The 23,635-nt window shown below is 44.7% G+C and overlaps 1 protein-coding gene across 3 annotated transcripts in view; it reads left to right on the top strand.

Moving 5' to 3' along the window:
- LOC139755392 (uncharacterized) overlaps positions 1-23,635 on the top strand; it is a 338,128-nt gene that overhangs the window by 19,558 nt on the left and 294,935 nt on the right. For 2 of the 3 annotated variants that reach the window (XR_011714088.1, XR_011714089.1), the window contains exon 2: positions 2,117-2,240. Coding sequence is in view for 1 of the 3 variants with exons in the window: in XM_071673644.1 (XP_071529745.1) it covers positions 2,117-2,240; positions 22,647-22,700 (178 nt within the window). In the remaining 2 variants the exon portion in view is untranslated. Of the gene's footprint in view, positions 1-2,116; positions 2,241-22,646; positions 22,953-23,635 lie in introns of those variants that run through there. The other variant, XM_071673644.1, reaches the window with a different exon arrangement.

The raw sequence follows: 23,635 nt of genomic DNA, 5'->3' as shown, positions 1-23,635 counted from the left end.
ACAAATACTGACTTCAGACATGTTGTTTAGTTCATTTCCAGATTCATTCTCTACACCTCTTGTTTTTTCCTAGCTTGCCAGTGTGACACTTACTTTTGCTGTTCACACTAAATGGTTTTTTGCGTTTATCTGTAATCGTTAGCTGAACTTTAATTCATATATCATATCGAACTCTTTTGTAGATGCTTAGTTTTGGCTTCTGTATCTTATCTATACGAACCGTCAAAACTCAGAACCCTAATGACAGTTTTATTTGATATATTTAGGCGTTTTAAGTTTCCTGTAATAATGATTTATAACCATACCTAATGTACTGGGTCTGCTGTTTTCTCTCTTCTGTCACAATGGTAAGTCAAGAAGCTTTCTTGTACTGCTCCATGAATTATTAGTTTAGGGGAATTTCATGTTGTCCACATTAGCTTTGTAGTCCGCATTATCCTAGTGAAGCTCACTAGTACTGCTCCATGAATTATTAGTTAGGTGAATTTAGTTAGGTGAATTTCCTGTTGTCCACATTAGCCTAGTAATATTACAGGTAGTTAATTTGAAATCCTTTAATACCATTACTCAGTGTTTACCATCCATTTAGATGTGAAGTTGGCTGTTATTTTTTATACTGCAGTTTCTCTATTCCTATGTGCTACCAGTAATAATTTTTGAGTCACTTTCCCTTGGCCCATTTGCAATCTGATTTTATTAAGTACTGTAATACCAGTAATTCTTTTACTTGGACTGTCAAGTAGATCTAGAGATTTTAGAATTGTATAAATATTCCTCTTCTCGCCCAAGGCCATTGTCTTGTCTTATCAGTGGGAAGTATAACATTCTGCTGTGTAATTCTGAGTTGTGTATATTTTGTACTTGATGTGTGGTTTTCACAATGCATCGACTGTTAAGTCTCCTGTGCAATGTTTCTCTTCTTTAATTCGTTTCTAATGCTCTTTCAGTTTGTTATGATATATATTCTTTCCCTCTTGCCTACTTGCGTCCTATCTGTCTCTATACATCCATCCATCATCATCCATCCAGAGAGAGAGAGAGAGAGAGAGAGAGAGAGAGAGAGAGAGAGAGAGAGAGAGAGAGAACTTTTTGTTTCTTCCAGTAATCAACAACATACAGTGCCTTTCCTTCATTCTTTTTTCTGAGTGTCTAAAAACTTGATAGGCTTGTACCTTGGTTCTGTACGCCCCAGAAACTCATTACCCCTCCTTTTTATTTCATTTACGTCTTTTAAAACTTTTATGGAGGTCGAAAATCCCAGAAACTTATATATTGTGCAGCTGTTCCTTACAGTACGTCACTTGAAACATTGTTTATAGATACTTTCCCACACGCTTCTTACAATGCACAAGAGAGGTTTTGATCTGAGTCATTTCTACTATTCTAAGAGGGTTAAAAATCACTAATGATTTTTTCCCTCTTCCTTTTATTTGGTTATATGTTCATGAAATGTGGCACAAGGATGATTTTATATGTCGCACACTCGAAGTGTTTATTAGATTTGTTATGTCGTTTTTGGATATTCTTTTAGAGATTATTTACCAAAAAAGAGCGCTGTTTCGGGATCCAAAGGAGTCTACTACATCTTGGTACTGGAAGTAGCGCAGCCATCATTAACCCTCCCGATGCCCCAGGCGAGCAGTACCGGTAATGCATCTCCCTGGTCGGTGGCTGCCCACCTCTTACTACCTAGAGAGAGAAAGAGAGACTGTAATTTGGTGCATAAATGAAGTCGTGGAGACCCTAAGGGAGATGTTCTGCGGTCTATACCACTTGTGTCGCTTCCCTTTAGGTGGGACGAGACCTGGTATCAAATAAGCCTTGCAGACCACCACCAGGCCTGTCATGAACTGCTCTTCGTCTCCTCCTGCCCCAAGGGCAGGTCGTGCAGGCCTTGCAGAGTCCTGCATATTTTGATATCGTTTGGGGTTTTGCTTTGAGTATTCGTCCTTGTTATCCATTTTCAGTATATATACGCTCGTAATATATTTCATAATTTTCATCAAAATTATTCTCTTTCTGTTGTATTCATTTCAGTCACTTTTCTTGTTTTTTTTTTTTTTTTTTCATTCGATGCTCTTTTGTCTCTTTATGTCTAACTTTTAACAACCGCCAGGGACATCATGTTGGTCTGTCGAACCTGCTGTGTGAAGAAAATGCTGCCGTGTTCCTCCATGATGTTCATCAGCACAGCAAGAGGCGCAGGATACCTCGTAGATATACAATATGGCGGGACTCAGGTAAATAAAACATCATTGCAAAGGATTCAACTCCACCTAACATAGCTATAAGACTCCATGTCACATATAACTGTTAGTAAGGGTTTCTGATACAGCCAGAAACACATTCCAAGGCTTATAGAAGGGATTCAGCCATTTGAAATAGTTATAAGATTCGCTGTTACGTATAAATATTTGAAAGGGTTTCTGATACAGCTAGAAAGATATTCCAAGGTTGTAGAAGTTTTATATATATGTAGATGTATCTTTTTTAACCCTCTAAATGTTTAAACGTAGTATCTACTCTGCATTCAAATATTCACAAGACAAACGTTGGACCAGACGCGTGAGTGACAGAGACATACATAAGACTGGCCAATCTGCACCACTGTGAATTTCCTTTATGGTGGAACTGATGTATTCGTGATACAATTGAGTATTGTATTTGTAATAGAGGCTCATCATACAGGTATGGCAATCCCATACACATGTGTATTTTGTATGGACTCGATCAGGTGATTAAAAACGAAGATAATTAGCATGTTACTGGGCAATAATACCAACAGTATTACCTAGTATTTACGATTCTCTCTCTCCACATTTACATGGATTGATAAAAGCCTGTAGGCATATCATACAGGACCCCGAACAATACTTCGTTACATTTAGCCAGGCATTGTAAAGTATGCCAGGGATTTAATTTGCCTTAGAGTCGCAGAATTTTGGGCAGCGCCGTGTTCTGTATTTGTTTCGAGGCTGCTCCTGAATATTCATGAGCTGATGTTCCCACGAAGATGGAGGCCATGTTGCTCCCTACAGGCTAGCTTTAGATATTGTCTTGCTGCAGCTGCTTCCTCGCCCATGTTCAGTTCCCCCGTCCGTCTGTCATGGTTACATTAGGTCAGGTGATGAAGTCAAGGGATTTGGTTAATATGACATGTAGAAATAGGTTTGCTGCCTCTTCAGGCATGTCTAGTTATTGCACAGGATTTTGTAGGTACTGATCCATACGCGAATCTGGGAAGACCTACCGATAATAGCAAGTTTGAACCAAACAACAACAAAGAAAAAAATGAGGGACCGACCTTTTAAGGATAATACCATTTATTCGAAAAAAGTTTTCTTTTTTTTTTTGATTTAAGGGTATGGTAGGAGGCATCTTTGTGAATGATGCTAGGGAATGAAAATCACGCAAATCTGAAATTGAGAACAGTTTATGCAGGAAACAGTATTTTCACAGTTTCCTGATGTCATATTTGAAAGGTGTGTGTGTGTATGTATGTGTGTGTGTATGTATGTGTGTGTGTGTGTGTGTGTGTGTGTGTGTGTGTGTGTGTGTGTTATAGATTTATAATCTCACGTTGTAACAGGAAGGTAACACTGTGGATCTCGGACGCTGATCATAATTTGTAGTGTGATGTTCTGTCTACCATCATTTATGTACGTACGGTCGCGTCAAGTTAGGAGGGTTTGTTAGATATATGAGACTTCAAGTTCCAGGTTATGGGGGGTCTGTTAGATATATGACTTAAGGTTCCAGGTTAGGGGGGGTCTGTTAGATATTTGACTTAAGGTTCCAGGTCAAGGGGAGGGTCTGTTAGATATATGACTTCAGGTTCCAGGTTAGGGGGGTCTGTTAGATATATGACTTAAGGTTCCAGGTCAAGGGGAGGGTCTGTTAGATATTTGACTTAAGGTTCCAGGTCAAGGGGAGGGTCTGTTAGATATATGACTTCAGGTTCCAGGTCAAGGGGAGGGTCTGTTAGATATATGACTTCAGGTTCCAGGTTAGGGGGGTCTGTTAGATATATGACTTAAGGTTCCAGGTTAGGGGGGGTCTGTTAGATATATAACTTCAGGTTCCAGGTTAGGGGGGGTCTGTTAGATATATGACTTAAGGTTCCAGGTCAAGGGGAGGGTCTGTTAGATATATAACTTCAGATTTCAGGTTAGGAGTTTAATATCACCTTACCGAAGACTAGACATGATCTATGATCTGAAAGAAATATTTTGTTGATAATTTCAGCGTGCTGGGATAACTTTGCATAGTGTTTTGCTCTGAATCATAACTATAACAGTGTTGATGTACTTGTCATTGGACACACACACACACACACACACACACACACACACACACACGTGATAGTAGAGAAAAGTCAAGAGATGGGGCCCCATAAGTAGCACTCCCTCCCTTTACAGTACAAATAGATAATTACACACACACACACACACACACACACACACACACACACACACACACACACACACACACCAGTCTCCCGGATGGTATCAAAATGTTTCCCCTCGTTATCAAAAGAGGAAGGTAAAATAACCTGCTCTGTGGTCACCCTGATGGAAAATTGTTTCTCTGAAGCCACTACGAGAACACTGTGTTTTTTTTTTTATACTCCAGGTGTGACAGGAAGTGGCATAACTGTCGTCATGACCGGGTTGTTTCTACCTCGTCTGTCATGCGCGGAATTAGCGCATTGCATTCCCAAATTGCTAAGAAGAACATTGAAGAAAAAACCCTTATATTGCCGTGGAGGACTCAAGAGATAGATATAGGCGAAGAGGCTTGATATAAATGGTTCATCGAGAGACCAGTGACTATAGGGGGGGAAGAAAAAAAGAACAGACCTGGGCGACTATATCTGGCAGAGTATACGACCAAAAACCTCGGCGAGTCTCGACTCACAGGTTGTTTATACCAACCCAGGGACAGAGGCCGTCTTCTTTGTGTTGATAGTGATTTGATGGATGAAAAACCCGCGCTGGTGCCACACGCTTTGGAAGAGAAAAAGGGAGTCCGATGAAAAAGGTCAGCCTTGAAGGATGTATCAGTAGACGGATGGAGGTCTATATGAACGACATCTACCGCCTGAATTATATGTGATAAATCAGTGGCTTTAGAGAGGATTCAAGGTCACTTTAACTACTTGAGGAAGATCGTATGGTCCTTGTGCTTGTCCGACGCCCTGGGTGTGTGATTGAATCCGACCCTTAGGGGTTTAGGTCGAAGGCCAGACCATCATATATATATATATATATATATATATATATATATATATATATATATATATATATATATATATATATATATATATTGGAAAGGATCACAATTTTGCGCGTGATCAAGATATTCCTATGAGTCCACGGGGAAAATGAAACACGAAAAGTTCGAAGTGCACTTTCGTGTAATAATCACATCATCAGGGGAGAGACAAGGAATATATATATATATATATATATATATATATATATATATATATATATATATATATATATATATATATCCAAAGGTTGTCGTACAGTCACGCTCAGGGATCGCACCGTCGAGTTCAAGGATCGTACATCGTTGTGGTCGTGGTCTTCAAGGATCTCATCGTCGAGTTGAAGGATCGTAGGAGTCGCCCTTAAGGGGTGATGTATGGGTTACCGCTGAACTACTACACTACACCCCCCCGTAAGGGAACACACTTCATTCTTCCTTTGAGGTCGTCCTCCTCGTGAGGAGGTTTCGAAGTGTTGGACCATCTCTCTCTCTCTCTCTCTCTCTCTCTCTCTCTCTCTCTCTCTCTCTCTCTCTCTCTCTCTCTATTCGTAAGGCTCACGGCTCAACAAGCCATGATCCTTCGTCAGGGTGTGTGTGTGTGTGTGTGTGTGTGTGTGTGTGTGTGTGTGTGTGTGTGTGTTAAGAGATATTGATCCTATTCGTTAAAAGGTTGGGTTTGGGTGGATCAAGTGTAGTAAGTGAGTAAGTAAGGCTCGAGGCAAAAAAATATGCTCTTAAATGCCCAATTGCGGCTTTACAGTTGGTGGAGGTGAGATGGTCTCTCTCTCTCTCTCTCTCTCTCTCTCTCTCTCTCTCTCTCTCTCTCTCTCTCTCTCTCCCTCCCTCCCTCCCTCCCTCCCTCTCTCTCCCACAGGTGGAGACTGTGGAAGAAAAAAAAAAACCCCCGAACTTTGAATCATGATCGAAAAGACGATGGGGGAGAAAAAAAAGTGTATGAGGACTGATTCTCCTACTCCCAGGATACAGAGATAACCCACTCCCTCTCCCTATGTATGAGGTACCCTGCAGGCACCTGCCGAGGGGTGTTACATGAGGTGTACACAGAATACAGCAGCTCCCATCATCCCCTCCCCATTAGCACTCCACTCTGCCCCCCCCCAACGCATTCCACGTGGCAGGCAGTAAGTAGTTCGCGTGTGAATCATGCAAAGTAGTTCTCAAGCACCACACCGCCTGAGGACATATTAATAGTTTATTCTTTTTTTCCCCCCGCCACCACCACCACTCCAAATATGTAAACTGGAACGTAGCGCTAAACCTCCTAAGATTGCTCCCGGGGGGAGGAGTGAAATCGTATCCTATAATTATCCAAGGTTATGAGATTCTGTCTAAAAGGAAAGAGGGTTCAGTCGTTTATTTGCACAAAGATTTACGACGCCCGGCTCACCCGGGAAGGGGGAGGGAGAGATGTGTCCAATCATTTATTGGTAAAAGGATTTATGGTCAGGCTGGAAGTAACTGTAGGTGATTTCTCATTTTGCGCTGGAGACACCTGAACCTCAGCATGTGGAAGGAGAGAGAGAGAGAGAGAGAGAGAGAGAGAGAGAGAGAGAGAGAGAGTACACGCACGAGATGCCCTCCTACATCGGGTGCAGACATCACATCCTCCTCCGTGCCATTATCAGGAGGCCCACACCAACCCACCGACGGAACCCCATATTAAAAAGCTTTGTCTCCCCCCTCCCCAACACACACACACACACACACACACACACACACGTTTCTCATACGTATTCCCACCATCTCTAGGGCCCACGCCTGTGTTATGTATGCTAAGGGCTGGCCGCCAGTGGAGGAGAGTGTGTGGCGGCCTGTGTCCTAAGGCGGAGACCTGACGAATCTTAAACGAAAATAACTCCATCAACGACACATTATACAGTGTTGCCATATCCACACGTAAATAATGATCGGCCTGATTGCTCTTCATTTCTTTGGTATCGAATATTCCTGGTTTATATATATATATATATATATATATATATATATATATATATATATATATATATATATATATATATAAAGACGTGGTGTCAATGAACTGAACCAGGGCATGTGAAGCATCTGGAGTAAACCAATGAAAGTTCTGTGGGGCCTGGATGTGGAAAGGGAGCTGTGGTTTCGGTGCATTTCGCATGACAGGCTAGAGATTGAGTGTGAGCGAATGTGTCCTTTTTTTTTTCTTTTTTTGTCTTTTCCTGGTCCTACCTTGTTTAGGGGAGGGGGTCTATTTCCTGTGTGGCGGGGTAGCGACTGAAGTGGATGAAGGCAGCAAGAATGAGTATATACCTCTGTATTTATGCATGTGTTTGTGTATGTATATATATGTATACGTTGATATGTATATGTATGTATATATGCGTGTATGGGCGTATATATATATATATATATATATATATATATATATATATATATATATATATATATATATATATATATATGAGTAGTTGGGCCATTCTTCGTCAGTGTTCTTGCGTTGCCTCGCTGACGCGGGAATCAGCGGTTAAGTATAATATATAGATAAATATATAAAGAGAAAAAACTTTCTGGATGATTGGAAAACGTTTCGGCGCTTCCCATGTACACTTTATCAAATAAATGTTGAAACGTTTTTGCTCTCAAGAAATGCTTCACAGCTGCAAAATGAACCTGATGATAAACCGTTAAGTTTGAGATGGGAGTAGGTTGAAGTGATGAAGCTCCCATGATTTGTACTATATATATATATATATATATATATATATATATATATATATATATATGTGTGTGTGTGTGTGTGTGTGTGTGTGTGTGTGTGTGTGTGTGTGTGCGTGGAATGACAATGTAACAAGCGACAGAAACGTTTTGATAATCGTATGTAATTCAGGATATCCTGTTACAAGGAGAGAGTGAGGGAGAGTATCCAGTAGGAGGAGACTGCTGGAGTAGTTCTCGAGCTGTTTTGAACCGACGTTGGTTTATGTACTACAAGGCTGTGAGGATCGGAGACGGTGTGTACTGACGACTCAACGTTTGGGTATAGAGATATGTTTACCGCTGTTGAGGACGGAATGAACCATAGGATTTACCGTTTGCGTGATGTACTGTCTTCGTTCTCCTGATGTCTAGGCGTCTCGGAGTTTCGAGCGGTTTGCATTAAAGACGCGAGTGGTGTTATGCATTCTCATGGATGAGTGTTAAGAACCATTATATGAAGCTATTTCTTTTTTTTTTTCCCCCCCCTGAGGGATTTTTGACTCCTTGAACAGACGTTTTCTTTCGTGTCTTTACCCAGTTGAAAAGGATTTCATTTTGGAAGGGATTGAAACGAGTAGGCCAGTGTGACTCAGCGCTTTAAGAGACTGATTGATCATGCTCGTCAGTAATTAATGTCAGCTGAGTTGTGATCGTCAGTAACTACCGTCAGTCCAGTTGTATTCGTCAGTAGCTACTGTCAGCCCAGTTTTGAAGCCAGTGGCTCCACAGTTTTCGAAAATCTTTTAGGACTTTGAAGATCAACCACCTGAGCAGGGTGGTACGACCCTTGAGCAAGGAGGAAATGACCCTTCAGCGGACACGTACAACCCTTGAGCATGACGATACGACCTCCTCCTTACTAAAGGACGACCCTCGGCTATGATGCTCAAAGTCCAGGTCGTCACACCCATGGAGTCGTACCATTGTGCTCCGGGGGTCGTACTATCCACCTCAAGGGGTCTGTCGTACCGTTGCCCACAAAGGATTTCAAGTGCATTTGCTATTACGCCACGTCCGACAGCCACCACAGCCACCACCACAACCACCACCACAGCCACTACCACCACTACAGCTACCAACACAGCCACCACCACAGCTACCAACATTTCCTTTACCGTCTGTATCCACAGAACACACCCTGAACTTCGTTGCAGAAGCGAAGTGTTCGGTCATCTCCTCGTCAGTATCCACAGAACACACCCTGAACTTCGTTGCAGAAGCGAAGTGTTCGGTCATCTCCTCGTCAGTATCCACAGAACACACCCTGAACTTCGTTGCAGAAGCGAAGTGTTCGGTCATCTCCCCGTCAGGTTTTAATTCAGGCCATTGGTAGACGTGCCATTTATATACTCCCTCGGGTTCGTAAACGGTCGAGCTGTGCGCTTTCGAGGACGTGCCCACGTTCGCTCCTCGCGCGTGGTGTATGGTTTGCCTGCGAAACCTTCAAGTAGCTTGAGGACGTGAGATCTCACTGGACGTTATTGATTCAAGATTTGTTTTTAGTATTCTTTTTTTCACCGTCAAAAGAAATGATTTATTTGGGGTCATAGACTTTCCCTTAATTTTACGAGGAATTCTTTAAAAACGTCGGATACTGAAGCCATCCTTCTTCATGTTGGGTAGACTGTGCTGTCAGAAACATGTTCGTGTTTATATGCTTGGTGAGGACTGTGGATGTCATGTGTGTGTGGTGTGGGAAGGGGAAGAAGGGAGGGACATAGTCGTTGATTTTTCGCTCAAGGGACGACTGATCCCCCGGGTAATGAAGGTTTAGGTAAGTTAGCTAGTTTTTTTCTTCGTCTCCGTGGGGTTTCTTTGCCATTAATAAGATGGTGTTACGGTGGTCAGATTTATTCTCTGGATAACGTACACGGTGTTCTGGTTAGTCTGCCCACTGAGCACGACGGCACGACCCCCTAAGCACGACCGTGCGACTCTTTTAGCTTAGCGGCATGACCCTTGCGCACGACAGTGCGACTTATTTTGGATATGATGGCGTGGTGACGTTGGCGGCCTGATCCTCAATACCTTACGATCCCACACCACAAGTCTGTATTTCTGTTCTGCCGTCTATACATTCATATCCCATAGTCTGTATCTCTGTTCCACACAGTCCGGCAGCACTGCAGGCCGCCACTTCTGCACCGCATCGCTGTGTCGCAGCCCAGAAGGGCCACAGCTCGGCGCAGCAGGCTCTGGAAAATGAGTCAACAAAGAAATAAAATCTTGGGAGTTCCTGCAAGCCGCTGACAGAAGGTCCTCCGAGTCTGTAAAAAGGGGGAGGGAGAGTTTACCACATTGACCTCAATGGTCGAGAGTTTGTGTCTTTCTATACTGTGATGACTTGGGACCTTGTGTTTGGGGGGGATGCAATAACACTCTCCTATCTCACGGCAGAGTAATGCTACGTCATCAGAGCGAACTTGGGCGTCCGGACTGGAATAAGAAGGGAAAAGATTTGAGACCGTAGAAAATAAGGTGACATTTCCGAAAATGGGAGAACTGGAGAGATGCAGACTGTTATAGAATGTTTGGAGAACGTGGTTCGTCCTCTGTGTGTGTGTGTGTGTGTGTGTGTCTGTGTTGTGTGTGTGTGTGTGTGTGTGTGTGTGTGTGTGTGTTTGTGTGTGTGTGTTCGACTCGTACCTGTTTTGTGTTTTTTTTCCCTCGCGATATCGTTGTTTGTCGCCATTTCCATAAAAGAGAACGAAATAGTTGCTTATTTTTGGGTTGATTTATTTTGTTTTTTGCGTGTACAGTATGTTGAGGTTTCTCTCTCTCTCTCTCTCTCTCTCTCTCTCTCTCTCTCTCTCTCTCTCTCTCTCTCTCTCTCTCTCTCTCTCTGTGGTCATGCAGTTTCCCCTCAAGGATGGTACCGTCATGCTCTAGGCCGATGGTCCCGCCGCGCATTAGGGTCGCACCGTCATGCTCAAGGTGCTCTGCCCATCTTGATATGGGAAGGAATTCGTGTGAGACGTATCTGTGAATCTCGCGCCGATAGCCAGTCGTATAGCCACCGTCCAGTTCCACCGCCTGTCGTAAACTAGCCAGTCGTATAGCCACCGTCCAGTTCCACCGCCTGTCGTAAACTAGCCAGTCGTATAGCCACCGTCCAGTTCCACCGCCTGTCGTAAACTAGCCAGTCGTATAGCCACCGTCCAGTTCCACCGCCTGTCGTAAACTAGCCAGTCGTATAGCCACCGTCCAGTTCCACCGCCTGTCGTAAACTAGCCAGTCGTATAGCCACCGTCCAGTTCCACCGCCTGTCGTAAACCCTCCAGGTCAAGAGCGAGTCATAGAGCGACCTTCCAGGTCCACAGCTTGTCGTACAGCAACCTCCAGGTACACAGTTAAGTCATATAAAAACCCCTCTAGGTCCATAGGCAGTCATATAGCTAACTCCATAATACACAGCCAGATGTATAGCATTTTCTTAGATCCACAGTCAGTCTTGTTAGCACCGTTCCAGGTTCACAACCAAAAAAAAAAGCCTTAGAGACTTTTAAGATAAAGCAGATTCAGTCATGTACGTGTGTGTCTGGTCAAAAATCCTTCGATGCTGGTGATTTTATTTCGTGGCACAATCATCTATACGGAACCTTTCCACTCCGGCCATCCGCAGAGGAACTTCCCAACCACAGTGCCACTCTCATCCAACCGCTGCCTTACACGATGGTCGAATCCAGTACACTGTGGTCAAGGTAGCAGTTCACTGCTTCATGAAACCTTCGGTGACGGTTGGTGGTATTCTCGTTGGCGTGTAGTTTGAACTCGAGTTCATTGCTATTTAACGAAGTTATTACCGCAGCTAGTGCCGAGCGACGCTACGGGCCATGCGAGAACCCTTTTACCCGCGGGTGTCTAGGGATGTAGAAGACTGGGATTGTACTGTCTTAGATGGGTACGAGTTATGCAAGAGCGTGTGTTGTTCCGTCTTAGGAGAGTTGGGAGGCTCATTGTAGAGTGGAGGGTGAGGCTTCGAGCTATACGTTTGATACAGAAAGATTGAGTCACGATATTACAGGCAATACTTATTAGTGTCAAAGAAGGCTACAAGCTCAAAAGACAAGGAGACTAGTAGTCTCATGAAAGTTGAGGACCCTGTGGAAACCAGAAGATCGTGAGCCTTTGAGTCTCAGGAAAGTTGCGGATCCTGTGGAAATCAGAAGCAAGGGAGCAGCCTTTGAGTCTCAGGAAAGTTGAGGATCCTTTGGAAATCAGAAGCAAGGGAGCAGCCTTTGAGTCTCAGGAAAGTTGAAGATGCTGTGGAAATCAGAAGCAAGTGAGCAGCCTTTGAGTCTCAGAAAAGTTGAGGATCCTGTGGAAATCAGAAGATAGGGAGCCTTTGAGTCTCAGGAAAGTTGAGGATCCTGTAGAAATCAGAAGCAAAGGAGCAGCCTTTGAGTCTCAGGAAAGTTGAGGACCCTGTGGAAATTAGAAGAAAGGAAGCCTTTGAGTCTGAGGAAGGCAAAGGACCTGGTGGCACCTACAAGATAGGGGGCTTAGGATACTCAGAAAAGCAAGGGGCCTTGTGGACACAGACCTCACTGAAAATCGCCATCTCCGTGTGTCTGAATGATCCTAGATCTCCGAATGGCAGCCGTGAGTCCATCAGAGCCTCAGACTTGAGGTTTTAGGAAAGACTGGAGACTTTCTGGACTACATGAAAGAGCCCGAGAGGATGCAATATTACTACTCAGTATGGGAGTCCATGCAGTTCCAGGGAGGGAAGGAGCAGAACGACTTCTAGGTAAGGCTATCGGCAACTCGGTCCAAGGAGAGAGTTGAGAGGGGACGCCCAAGAAACACTGGACGTGAAACACTCGATAGATACGTCAAAGTCCTGTAGTTTCGGAGATAGCGTTCTTGATTGCTGGAATAAGTGAGTTTTCCTTTCGTTAAATCCGAGATTAGTACGGTCCCCAGAACTTCGGATTAGAAAACAAAAGCAAAAGATATACGAGACTGGGGTTTATGTTTTCTGAGTCACCGAATAGCATCGTCGGTGTGGAACATGTTGCCATATGAGTCCCTTAATATTTTGATGCTGTCAGTATTTTTCTTTATCTTTTTGATTCCCTCACGGGATGTTGCCATATTCAGGCCCTGCCTTTCTGAAGACGCTACTTTCACCTCCTCCCGAAGATCGTATGAGAGTTGCCCCACACTAGCTAGCTAGGTCTCTTCTACTACAGCTTTGGTGTTTCCCAGGAATGTATTCGTGCCCCCCACGCAGGATGAACGTTCTCTCTCTCTCTCTCTCTCTCTCTCTCTCTCTCTCTCTCTCTCTCTCTCTGTGCTCACCACATCGGATGTTGTGACAGGGTTGTAGGTTGTCAACTGTTGTGACAGAGTGATGGGATGTCAAGGCCAACGGATCCCTCTCTCCCCTCCTCTCTCTGTCTCTCTCTCTCTCTCTCTCTCTCTCTCTCTCTCTGCCGTGTTGTAGGTCAAAGGAAGATAGGTAGTGTCTGTCTGTCTGTCTCTGTCTCTCTGTGCGTACAGCAAGCAAGACATGCGGTGTGCAGAGGAGTGAGAGTTGAGTGAAAATTACGTTACCCAGCCAGCAAGAGGTGCGGTGAGTGCTACGCGCTCGACCTGCCATCGTGGCAATATCTTGTCTTAAAGCACTCGTGGGTAGGTATACACACACACACACACACACACACACACACACACGTTACACCAAGTATGAAGTATCGAATGATCTGGAAATTAAGAAGAAATAGGAAGATAAGTTCGTCGGGAACGTAATCTTCGTAGGGACAATGAATACTTTTCCTGTAGTGAGTGGTGTACGTAAGAGCGACATCTTAAGCCTTTCCATGGGTAGATTCGACCTTATGGTGTGTTGCGCTACGCAATCCTCACACAGGGAGGGTATCCACTGATGTGTGTTTGTATTTACCAGACTCGTTTGTCCGTGTTTACTGGTTTGTATGTGTTTGCTGAACTTGTTTGTAGGGTCTTCTGAACGTGTGTGTAGTGTCCTCTGAACTTGTTTGTAAGTGCATACTGAACCTGTTCGTGAGTGTGTACTGAACTTGTTTGTAAGTTTGTCCAGAGCTTGTTTGCATGTCTCTATTGAACCTATTCGTAAGTGTGAACTGAACTTGTTTGTAGATTTGCACTGAACCTTTTTTTGTCTTAGTGTCTACTGAACTCTGTAAGTGTCAGCTGAAGTTCATCCTTCGTCTCGGGAGTTGTGTCTGTTGTGCCAGACTTAGATAAACAGAAATCAACTAATTTTTACTGATTTTTATTCGCACTTTCATGAGGTACTGTTGTAGGCGTGTCGCCCCTTCCGTAAAAAGAGTAATGCCGTCCGTAGGTCCATATTTCATCCCGCTCTTACTTTTATGTCGCATCTCGTCCGTACGTCTCTGTAATCCTGTACTTCCATATGTAATCAAGTCTATATATCTGTGTGTAATCCCAGACGTACTGTTTCGAGTAATCCTTCAGTATAATTTCAAGTCAGTGACTTCGATGTTGACTGCGGCATTTCAGTTACAATGAGATCGCTGATCGCCAGTAGTCCTTCATTTCGTAGTCGAAGATAAAGCAGTTATACATACATACATACATGCATACATACATACATACATACATACATACATGCATACATACATACATACATACATACATACATACATACATACATACATACATACATGCATGCATGCATACATACATACATACATACATACATACATACATACATACATACATACATACGTGACTCGTAGTAGACCATACAACATAGGTTGTGAGAGGAGGAAGATGTAAGTTCTGAGATGCTTATCACAGCCTTTTATTTCTCTTTATGGTGTTTGAAATCCCTTAATGTTAGTCGCATTTAGTCCCCTCTTTACCATCGCCTGTCTGTCTGTCTGTCTCTGTCTCTGTCTGTCTGTCTCTGTCTGTCTGTCTGTCTGTCTGTCTGTCTGTCTGTCTGTCTGTCTGTCTGTCTCTGTCTGTCTGTCTGTCTGTCTCTCTCTGTCTGTCTGTCTGTCTGTCTGTCTCTCTCTCTCTCTCTCTCTCTCTCTCTCTCTCTCTCTCTCTCTCTCTCTCTCTCTCTCTCTCTCTCTCTTAAATTGCCCCACAACCTTAGGGGAAAACTTTTTGTTAGTGTGTTTTCTGAAATTTTCCCAGTCGTCTTTTGCCCACCATCCCGTTACGCCTTCGAGCTGTCCTTGTACTGATGGCTCGGTTCTTCGTCATCACCGTCGCCCCTCCCTTCCCAGGGCGTCTGAAAGTGATTGTCACGTAGTCCAAAGGCTTGTCTCCTTGGCCCCATTCTTCAAGCTGGTCTCCGAACCTTTCCTCAGCAGTCCCATGTGTTTCCAGAGCGTTTTCGAGCCCACTGGACATGCTCGTCCCCGCCATGGCGCGGTTGAAGGAAGACACGCTCCAGTCGAAGTCAGATTAAGACGACAAAAACGTAGAATAAAGGATGGATTTTGGACTCAATAGATGTGTCTGTGGACTCGAGAGAAGAGGGGAAGATTGAGGGGGGGGGGAGAAGAGAATCCCACAGTATCGTCGTGCGAGTATAGGAGTTGGTGATATGGTCTACCTGCCCACCTCACAATCCCTGGGATTGTGATTCTCTGGGGATAAGCCAGGCTCTATGTCAAGGCTCCTACCACAGGATGATTCTTACCCGTTTCCCCCCCCTGTGTGGTAATTGCACTCTGGTCACGTTTTACCGTCTCCCTTTTCTTCATTGCGTTCCTCATCTTCCTTCCTCCTGTTTGCAGCCGCATGATGCACACTGGAATGATCTGTCTGTAGGTGTCGCCAGTAGACAGAGTCAGGTTATGGGTCGAGAGCGCCTCTGAAGTCATTTACATGTATGAAAAGTAACGGTGGTTTTGGTACTGATTCATGAGGGTGTTCTGTCTGTCGCGTTCACCCACCACGAAATGACGACTTGTTCTGATTCCGTGTGTCTTCCCAGTTTTATGGGTAGAACTCACTTTATTGAAGACATCCTTCCCTTGATTTAGCTTAGAATTCTACAGTCTGTGGCAGCCTTAGCTGAAGCACAGTGTTAAAAACCCTCTGGTAGTTGAAAAAAAAGATGTTGCTGTTTGCTCTTACATAAAAGTCCAGAATATTTGTTTCCCCTTCAGTACCTCCCTCATCAGAACTGATGTTGCCTCAGTTGTGTATTTCCATCTAGTCAAGAGTTCATACTTTTTTCTTCTTATCTTTTCCGCTAATTTCCAGAAGACACAGCCTAGGACAAGTGGCCTGCTTTTTGAGGGCAGTTTCTATGCCACTTTTACACTGATCCTCGTCCATGTCATTAGTGCCGAACTTCCCTCGACTGAGGTCCTAAAGAACATCTATAAGGACTTGTGATCCAAGGATTATGTTTAGGGTTTCGATCCTTCGTAAGCTATTCTTGTGTCTCGTCTTTCGATGTAAATGCGCTTCCAGGGTGTTGATGCCATCCTAGTCTGATAATGTTGAGGATACGACTTGCCAAGAGTACATTCAGCATGGAAGCTGAGAACTAACTCGTGACTTAAAAGTACCCACATTCTACGATGAAATACGGTTGTCCTATGAGTTTCTTAGTATTTGGTCCACGAGTGATGTCAGGGTTGCTTCTGCTGAACATATGAGGGTTTCTGGTGATCCGAGGTTCGCCCATGACGTTTCCGTTCACTGTTTATATGTTCTTCTTCCTTTTGATTTGTCCATTCAAGGCCAAAGACTCGCACCCGTATAGCACTGGCGGGACTGCTGTACCATCGAACATACTCGTCTTTGTCTTAACAGATGCCGGTGCCTCCATCCTCAGAATCCTTATTGCGCTCACGACCTCAATGTTCCTTTCACAGTTATTCTGTTCCTCTTCCGTTCTTTGTTCTTTCTTTGTCTTTTTTTCTTTTTTTTTTCACCTACCCGCCTGTTGGATGTCTATAAATCTTTCCACTCACCGTTGCTAACATTTTCTGCCTGAATGATTCTTGTCGTCACTCGTTCTCTCTCTGTACGTCTAATACTTCTAGTACCCTCCCGCCCTCTCCTTCACCGTAGATCTCACAGGATCTGGCTGAGGAAGCCTTTGTATCCACAGGTTTTTTTGGGGTATCAGGGTCGGAGTCTACGTCCGTGTAGAAGTTGACCAGTGCTTCATAGTCCTCGTATCTTCTCGTGCAGTGTAGGGAGCGAGTTCTGCTCTCTTAGGGCCCCATATTTATAACCTTGTGTGAGTGTGTGTGTGTGTGTGTGTGTGTGTGTGTGTGTGTGTGTGTGTGTGTGTGTGTGCACGTCCATAAGTATATGATAGTTACAAGTACACATTACACACACATACATTTGAAATTACCTAGTTGTACTGAGTGGCCTGTACTCGCGGGGCGCTCTCTCGCTTTTTTTTTTTCATCATACAACTTTGTGTGTGTGTGTGTGTGTGTGTGTGTGTGTGTGTGGCGGTCCCTACCCACCATGGCCGCCGTTCCCACACTCGGAGCTTCCATCTCGCTGTTCCATCTCGGCATTTCCGAATGCCTGGGCGTGTCTGGCCTCTTCCTGCCCGCCACAGAAGGTTGAACCAGTTCCCAATTCCTCGATAATAACGCTATTGATTCCACCCACGCTCCCGTGATACCTACAAGCACAGGTCACGATATCTCTCTCTTGCCTCCTCTTTCGATCCTTCATATCTCATCTTTTTTGTGCGTGCGTGTGTGTGTGTGTGTGTGTGTATGTCTGCTGTTATTTTCACCTGGTTTTTCGACGTACGAACTGTGTTGATTCTGTTCTCTTAGGGCATGTGTGTGTGTGTGTGTGTGTTGTCGTCATCGTGTCACATGGAGCAACGGAGATACGCGTTTTCTTTCATGTATATTTTGTGAACACACACACACACACACACACACACACACACACACACACACACACACACACACACACACACACACACCAGTGAGGTGGAATGGGAGAGGTCTTGGAGAGGGTTGAAATATCTCGAGAAGGACAGCCACACTCAATGGTTTTGATTCATAGAAGCTCACGGGCCTGATGAAATGACTCCATATGTACCGAGGGTGTGGATAGATACACTTGACGGACATTTTGAAACGGTGTTCAAGATGACTCTAGAGAAGCGTCAGACGTCATACTTATCGGTAAGGAAGGAGGCCGGGAGGATGCGCAGGACTATAGACCTGGAGGATGCGCAGGACTACAGACCTGGAGGAAGCGCAGGACTACAGACCTGGAGGAAGCGCAGGACTACAGACCTGGAGGATGCGCAGGAGGACTACAGACGTGGAGGATGCGCAGGACTATAGACCTGGAGGAAGCGCAGGACTACAGACCTGGAGGAAGCGCAGGACTACAGACCTGGAGGAAGCGCAGGACTACAGACCTGGAGGATGCGCAGGACTACAGACCTGGAGGATGCGCAGGAGGACTACAGACCTGGAGGATGCGCAGGACTACAGACCTGGAGGATGTCCGAGAGGACTGCAGACCGGGAGGATGCACAGGACTATAGACCTGGAGGATGCTCAGGAGGACCACAGACCTGGAGGATGCGCAGGAGGACTACAGACCTGGAGGATGTGCGGGAGGACCACAGACCTGGAGGATGCGCAGGAGGACTACAGACCTGGAGGATGTGCGGGAGGACCACAGACCTGGACGATGTGTGGAAGGACTACAGACCTGGACGATGTGTGGAAGGACTACAGACCTGGACGATGTGTGGAAGGACTACAGACCTGGAGGACGTGCAGGAGGACCACAGACCTGGAGGATGCGCGGGAGGACTACTACAGACCGGGGAGGATGCGCAGGACCACACACTGACGAGTGCGGTCTGTAATGTACTGGTAGAGATGATCAGACAGCACCAGCGTAACATCCGGCAGAGGAGACGCTACCCGAGTGACAGCGCAGTTTCAAAAGGAAATAAGAGAGATCAGTCGTCACGAACCTACGAGACCTCCACGTGAGTGTGATGTCCGTACGAGACCAAGCAGAAGAAGGCTAGGTAGGGCTTAGGTGCGTCTGGCTTGCCAGAAGACATTTGGCAGTGTCGCACGCTGGAGGTTGGTAAAGAAACTCGATCTTTAGTGAGGAGTTGGAGAGAGAGAGAGAGAGAGAGAGAGAGAGAGAGAGAGAGAGAGAGAGAGAGAGAGAGAGAGAGAGACGAGGACTACGACGTTTGATGGCTAGATGGTTGTCTTGAGTGGTCGGGAGAGAGAGGGCGCGTTTCAAACGGGGTCTTCTCGTATTGGGTTGATGTCAAAAGCGGCGTGCCGCAGGGAATTGTCGTAGGACCATTGCCTCTCTTGATCTACTTGAAGACTTGGGTCTTTACCTGAATATGCTTGAGGGTGACGCCAAAGCCCCGAGGGAGGTAAAAGGCGAGGATTGCATCAGCCTACAATGGGGACCCAAACAAGCTTCATCGTTGGGTCTGATGTATCGGTTGTGAAATTCTACCTTTGTAGATGCCAAGCAATGAAGATGAAACACAGTAAATTGAGGTATAGGAGTATTAGCTAGCAAGATTTAAGCTGTAAGAATCTGTGTGTGAGAGGGACTTCGAAGTAGACATCACCTCCAACCTGTTCGCCAGAGTTCCACTTAGGGAGACCAGTAAAGGAGACATATTGTCTACTGATAAATGTTGGAATAACTTTCAAATACATGAGTAATGAAATATCCAGCAGGCTTCTCACATCCTGAACTAGGCTAAAACTTGAATATCATTCAAAAAGTTTGGTCATTGCACTTAAATTAGTACAGGTAGTTAAGAGAGCTGTGTTACTAGGAAAGGTTAGAGGCCTTAGATTTGTCCACCATGGAGGAGGGAAGAGTAAGGGGTGACCTGATCCCAGCCTTAGAAATTATTAAACCGCTGTGATGACATCAACAGTGAACACAGTTCTTCGAAAGATAGCGGACTAGAACAACCTGAGGCTGTGATATATATATATATATATATATATATATATATATATATATATATATATATATATATATATATATATATATATACATAACTTGTCAGGAAAGATGTAAAGTGCTTGTATAGTATGAAAGTAGTGGATTAAATGGAGTAAACCGGATGATGAAGCTGTCAGTATGAACAGCATATAGAAGTATAAGAAGCTATGCGATAGTAAGAGATGACGGTTCAAAAGGGGATAGGATGCCCCGCGAGTGTACAACATCCCTCACCGTACGCTACCGATATGGAACTCCACACACACACACAGACTCACTCGAACCGATGGTATTATATTTACCGTTCGCTGCCATTGCCGACGTCGGAACAATTATCGGCTGCTGTTAACGCCACTGGCAAATGTGCAGGCGACCGTCAACGCTAGAGGGAAATGTGTGTTAGAAGCCATATTCCTCGTTGTTAGTAATGGCAAGAGTCATGGCCACTGCCGTGTATATGTTTACAGCCGTCAACACCGATGCTGTGTGTATGTATATATATACATAACTACCAGGACCAGTGGTAGGGGTGTTGATGGGCGTCAGTGCCATGGGTGTATGAGTGATTCAGAGCCGATGCAGCTGAGGACCCTCGAAGCAGCTTCGTCAACGCCACTGGGGAGTGCACAAGTTGCCTTCATCGCCACTGGCAATGTACTCGTATGTACAATGTACGCTGTACAAGTCCTCGACGAGGAGCGTACGAATTCAAAGCTACAGAGGCGTGGTTTCTCTTCGGCGCAGCAATAAGTACTTCCAACCATCAGAGGCCATAACAGCCTACCAAGTGTTGCCACAATAGAATCTTCTTACCTAACCTAACCTAACCTAACCTAACCTTACCTTAGTAGCCATGATGACAGCGATTATATCCGCGATCATTATAATCTTCAAGAATTAGATTCTGTCCGGACATCGCCTGCCTTGACGTACTTGTTCGTGGCACAGTATATCGTCTGTCTTGCAGTAGCTGGTATATTACCTTATTGCTATGTTTGGCCCCTTTAGCGCGGCGGTGCGATCATTCAGTACGTCGGGTACGATGTTTGGGCACGAAGGTACGATATTTGAGCACGGCGGTACTGCGTTCGGTGAGCAAGACAGTACAAGTAGAATGGCCTGGCCTTTGACCTCAGCCTTTTAAGGTCAGGCCAACGACCCGAGCCATCTCCTCATCTGTCGTACCGTCGTGCTCAAGGATAGTACTGTCATTTTTCAAGTGGGATTAACGGGTTTAAGACACCCTGTTATTGGGTGTAATAAACAGCGGTGGGATTTAGTTTACAAGACGTTTTTACAATTTACAGACTTTTTTTTTTTTTCTCTTTGTCGGATGAGTAGAGAATGTTACACAGCATGTCCCAGAGACTGAGGGAATGATTGGTATTGTAAATCCTTTCTGATTTGATTATCCTGATGATTCGTGCTGATACCAGTCTTGCCTAAAGAGACTTGTGTTGAGGTATTTTGATGACGTACCCCCAAGAACATAAATGCACAATACCTAAGACCATAAGCCAGCTGGTACTTCTCTTGTTTCTTGTGGTAACTCTCTTTGTTTGTTGTGGTGTCTGCCTTGATTGCTGTGGTGCCTCACTTGTCTCTTGTGGAGCCTCTCTTGTTTGCCGTGCTGCCTCTCTTGTTTGCTGTGGTTCCTCTCTTGTTTGCTGTGGTTCCTCTCTTGTTTGTTTATGGTGTCTCATGTTTGTTGTGGCGTCTCTCGTTTGTTGTGGTGCCTCTTTTGTTTACTGGGGTCCGTCACTTGTTTGTTGTTGTGATGTCTGTCTTGTCTGCTGTGGTTTCCTCTCCCGTCTGTTGTGGTACCCCTCCTGTTTGTGGGGGGTGGGTGGGTTCCTCTGTTTTTTTGTTCTCGCCTCTGTCTCTTAACCGTCTCACGCCCCCACGAGGCGTTGTTGGAGTCTGGGACTTTGTGAAAAGCTTAGCAGACCGCTGACTGTTGACTGTTGACTGTCGTCGACGTGATGACCCTCTGACAGGAACAGTCATGGACTGATGACTGACTGGTGTATGAACTGAAGACTTTTTCGGTGACTGTGGGTGGACCTGGCGGCTATGTCGAATGCATGAAGACTTGGTGACTGGTTGACTGTAGCAGAGCTGGGGGACTGGTGAAGTAACTGTTGCTAGCCTGCAGTGCTTGGGACTGTACTGGTAGACATTTTGATGGCCAGGGGCACTGAGGATTCGTTGAACTGTTGAACTGTCTTTGACCTGAATAGGTGTTGTGACCTGGTGACTGCTCATTAGATAACCTGCAGAGCTATGGACCGATGACTGTTAACTGTCTCCGTCTGGTGAGTTGATTAAAGATTTCTTTGTTTTTGAGTGGACGAATGGAAGATCATAGAAAACCAGATTACTTTGACGCAAAATTATACTTTTGGGTGTTACATTACGAAGAATAAGTAAATTATCGAAACAACAATATAAATATCAAACTAAGTATATATATATATATATATATATATATATATATATATATATATATATATATATATATATATATATATATAATAACTTGTATGAAATCGAAACGGATTAATATGGAAGAGGAAGGGGGATAGCTCCTCAAAACAAGGATTCTCAAAAATAGATTTCGTTCTTGAACTTTGTTTCAGTTTCCGTCGAACTTCAGAGTTCTCGCCTTGGGACTTCTGGGGCGTGGCTCCTAGCAGGGTTACAAGAACGGACAGCCTCCGTAGACAAAGGAATCCAGGAATATTTCGAGCAAAGAAACGGGAGGAGGAGGAGGAGAGGATTATCTTAGGCAAAGACAAGTCACTTTGCCAGTTATGTGCAAGCGAAATATCAGTGCAAAAAAAAAAAAAAAATGAAAAACATGAAACTGAGAGACAGACTACCACAACGGTGAGAGAGAGAGAGAGAGAGAGAGAGAGAGAGAGAGAGAGAGAGAGAGAGAGAGAGAGAGAGAGCATAACTTGCTGAGCACCTTTAAAAAAGAACGAAAAATGAGAGAAAAATATATGAAAACCATTGATCTGAAATGGCTATACAGGCAGGCTTTTGGAACTGATAGACACACACACGCACAAACAAATCCTGTTCCTACACGTGCAGAATTAGAGCAGGGAGATGTAGAGAATAAGTTAATTCAGGTGATGCGTGGTGTTTTTCAGAATGGAGGTTCTCCTGTCCTTTTCTCTCTCTCTCTCTCTCTCTCTCTCTCTCTCTCTCTCTCTCTCTCTCTCTCTCTCTCTCTCTCTCTCTCTCTTTAAATTGTCTGGACGTGTCATTAGCTGAGAGGATATATACACACACACGCGTGTGGTCATTGTAAGAATTACGAAATCATTCCACGGCTCTCTGCCCCTTGCATTTACATCATGTATTACTCTCTCTCTCTCTCTCTCTCTCTCTCTCTCTCTCTCTCTCTCTCTCTCTCTCTCTCGCCTACTCCTTTGTTCAGTAGGGTCATTCTCTACCTCCTCCTCCACCTCCTCTTTCTACTTTCGCTCCCTGCGTTGCCTCAGCAGACAATGGCGAAGGAGAAGTGTTAATACGAATAACGAGATGGAATGGTATAGAGATTATGATTCGCTCTAAGATGGAATAGCTCTCTGGCCGAGAATGGAACGGGATATGTGTT

Source organism: Panulirus ornatus, chromosome 19 (genome assembly GCF_036320965.1).
Source record: "Panulirus ornatus isolate Po-2019 chromosome 19, ASM3632096v1, whole genome shotgun sequence".
NCBI lineage: Eukaryota > Metazoa > Arthropoda > Malacostraca > Decapoda > Palinuridae > Panulirus > Panulirus ornatus.
The sequence above is the reverse complement of the archived record's forward strand: the minus strand, read 5'-3'. Positions and strand labels throughout refer to the sequence as shown.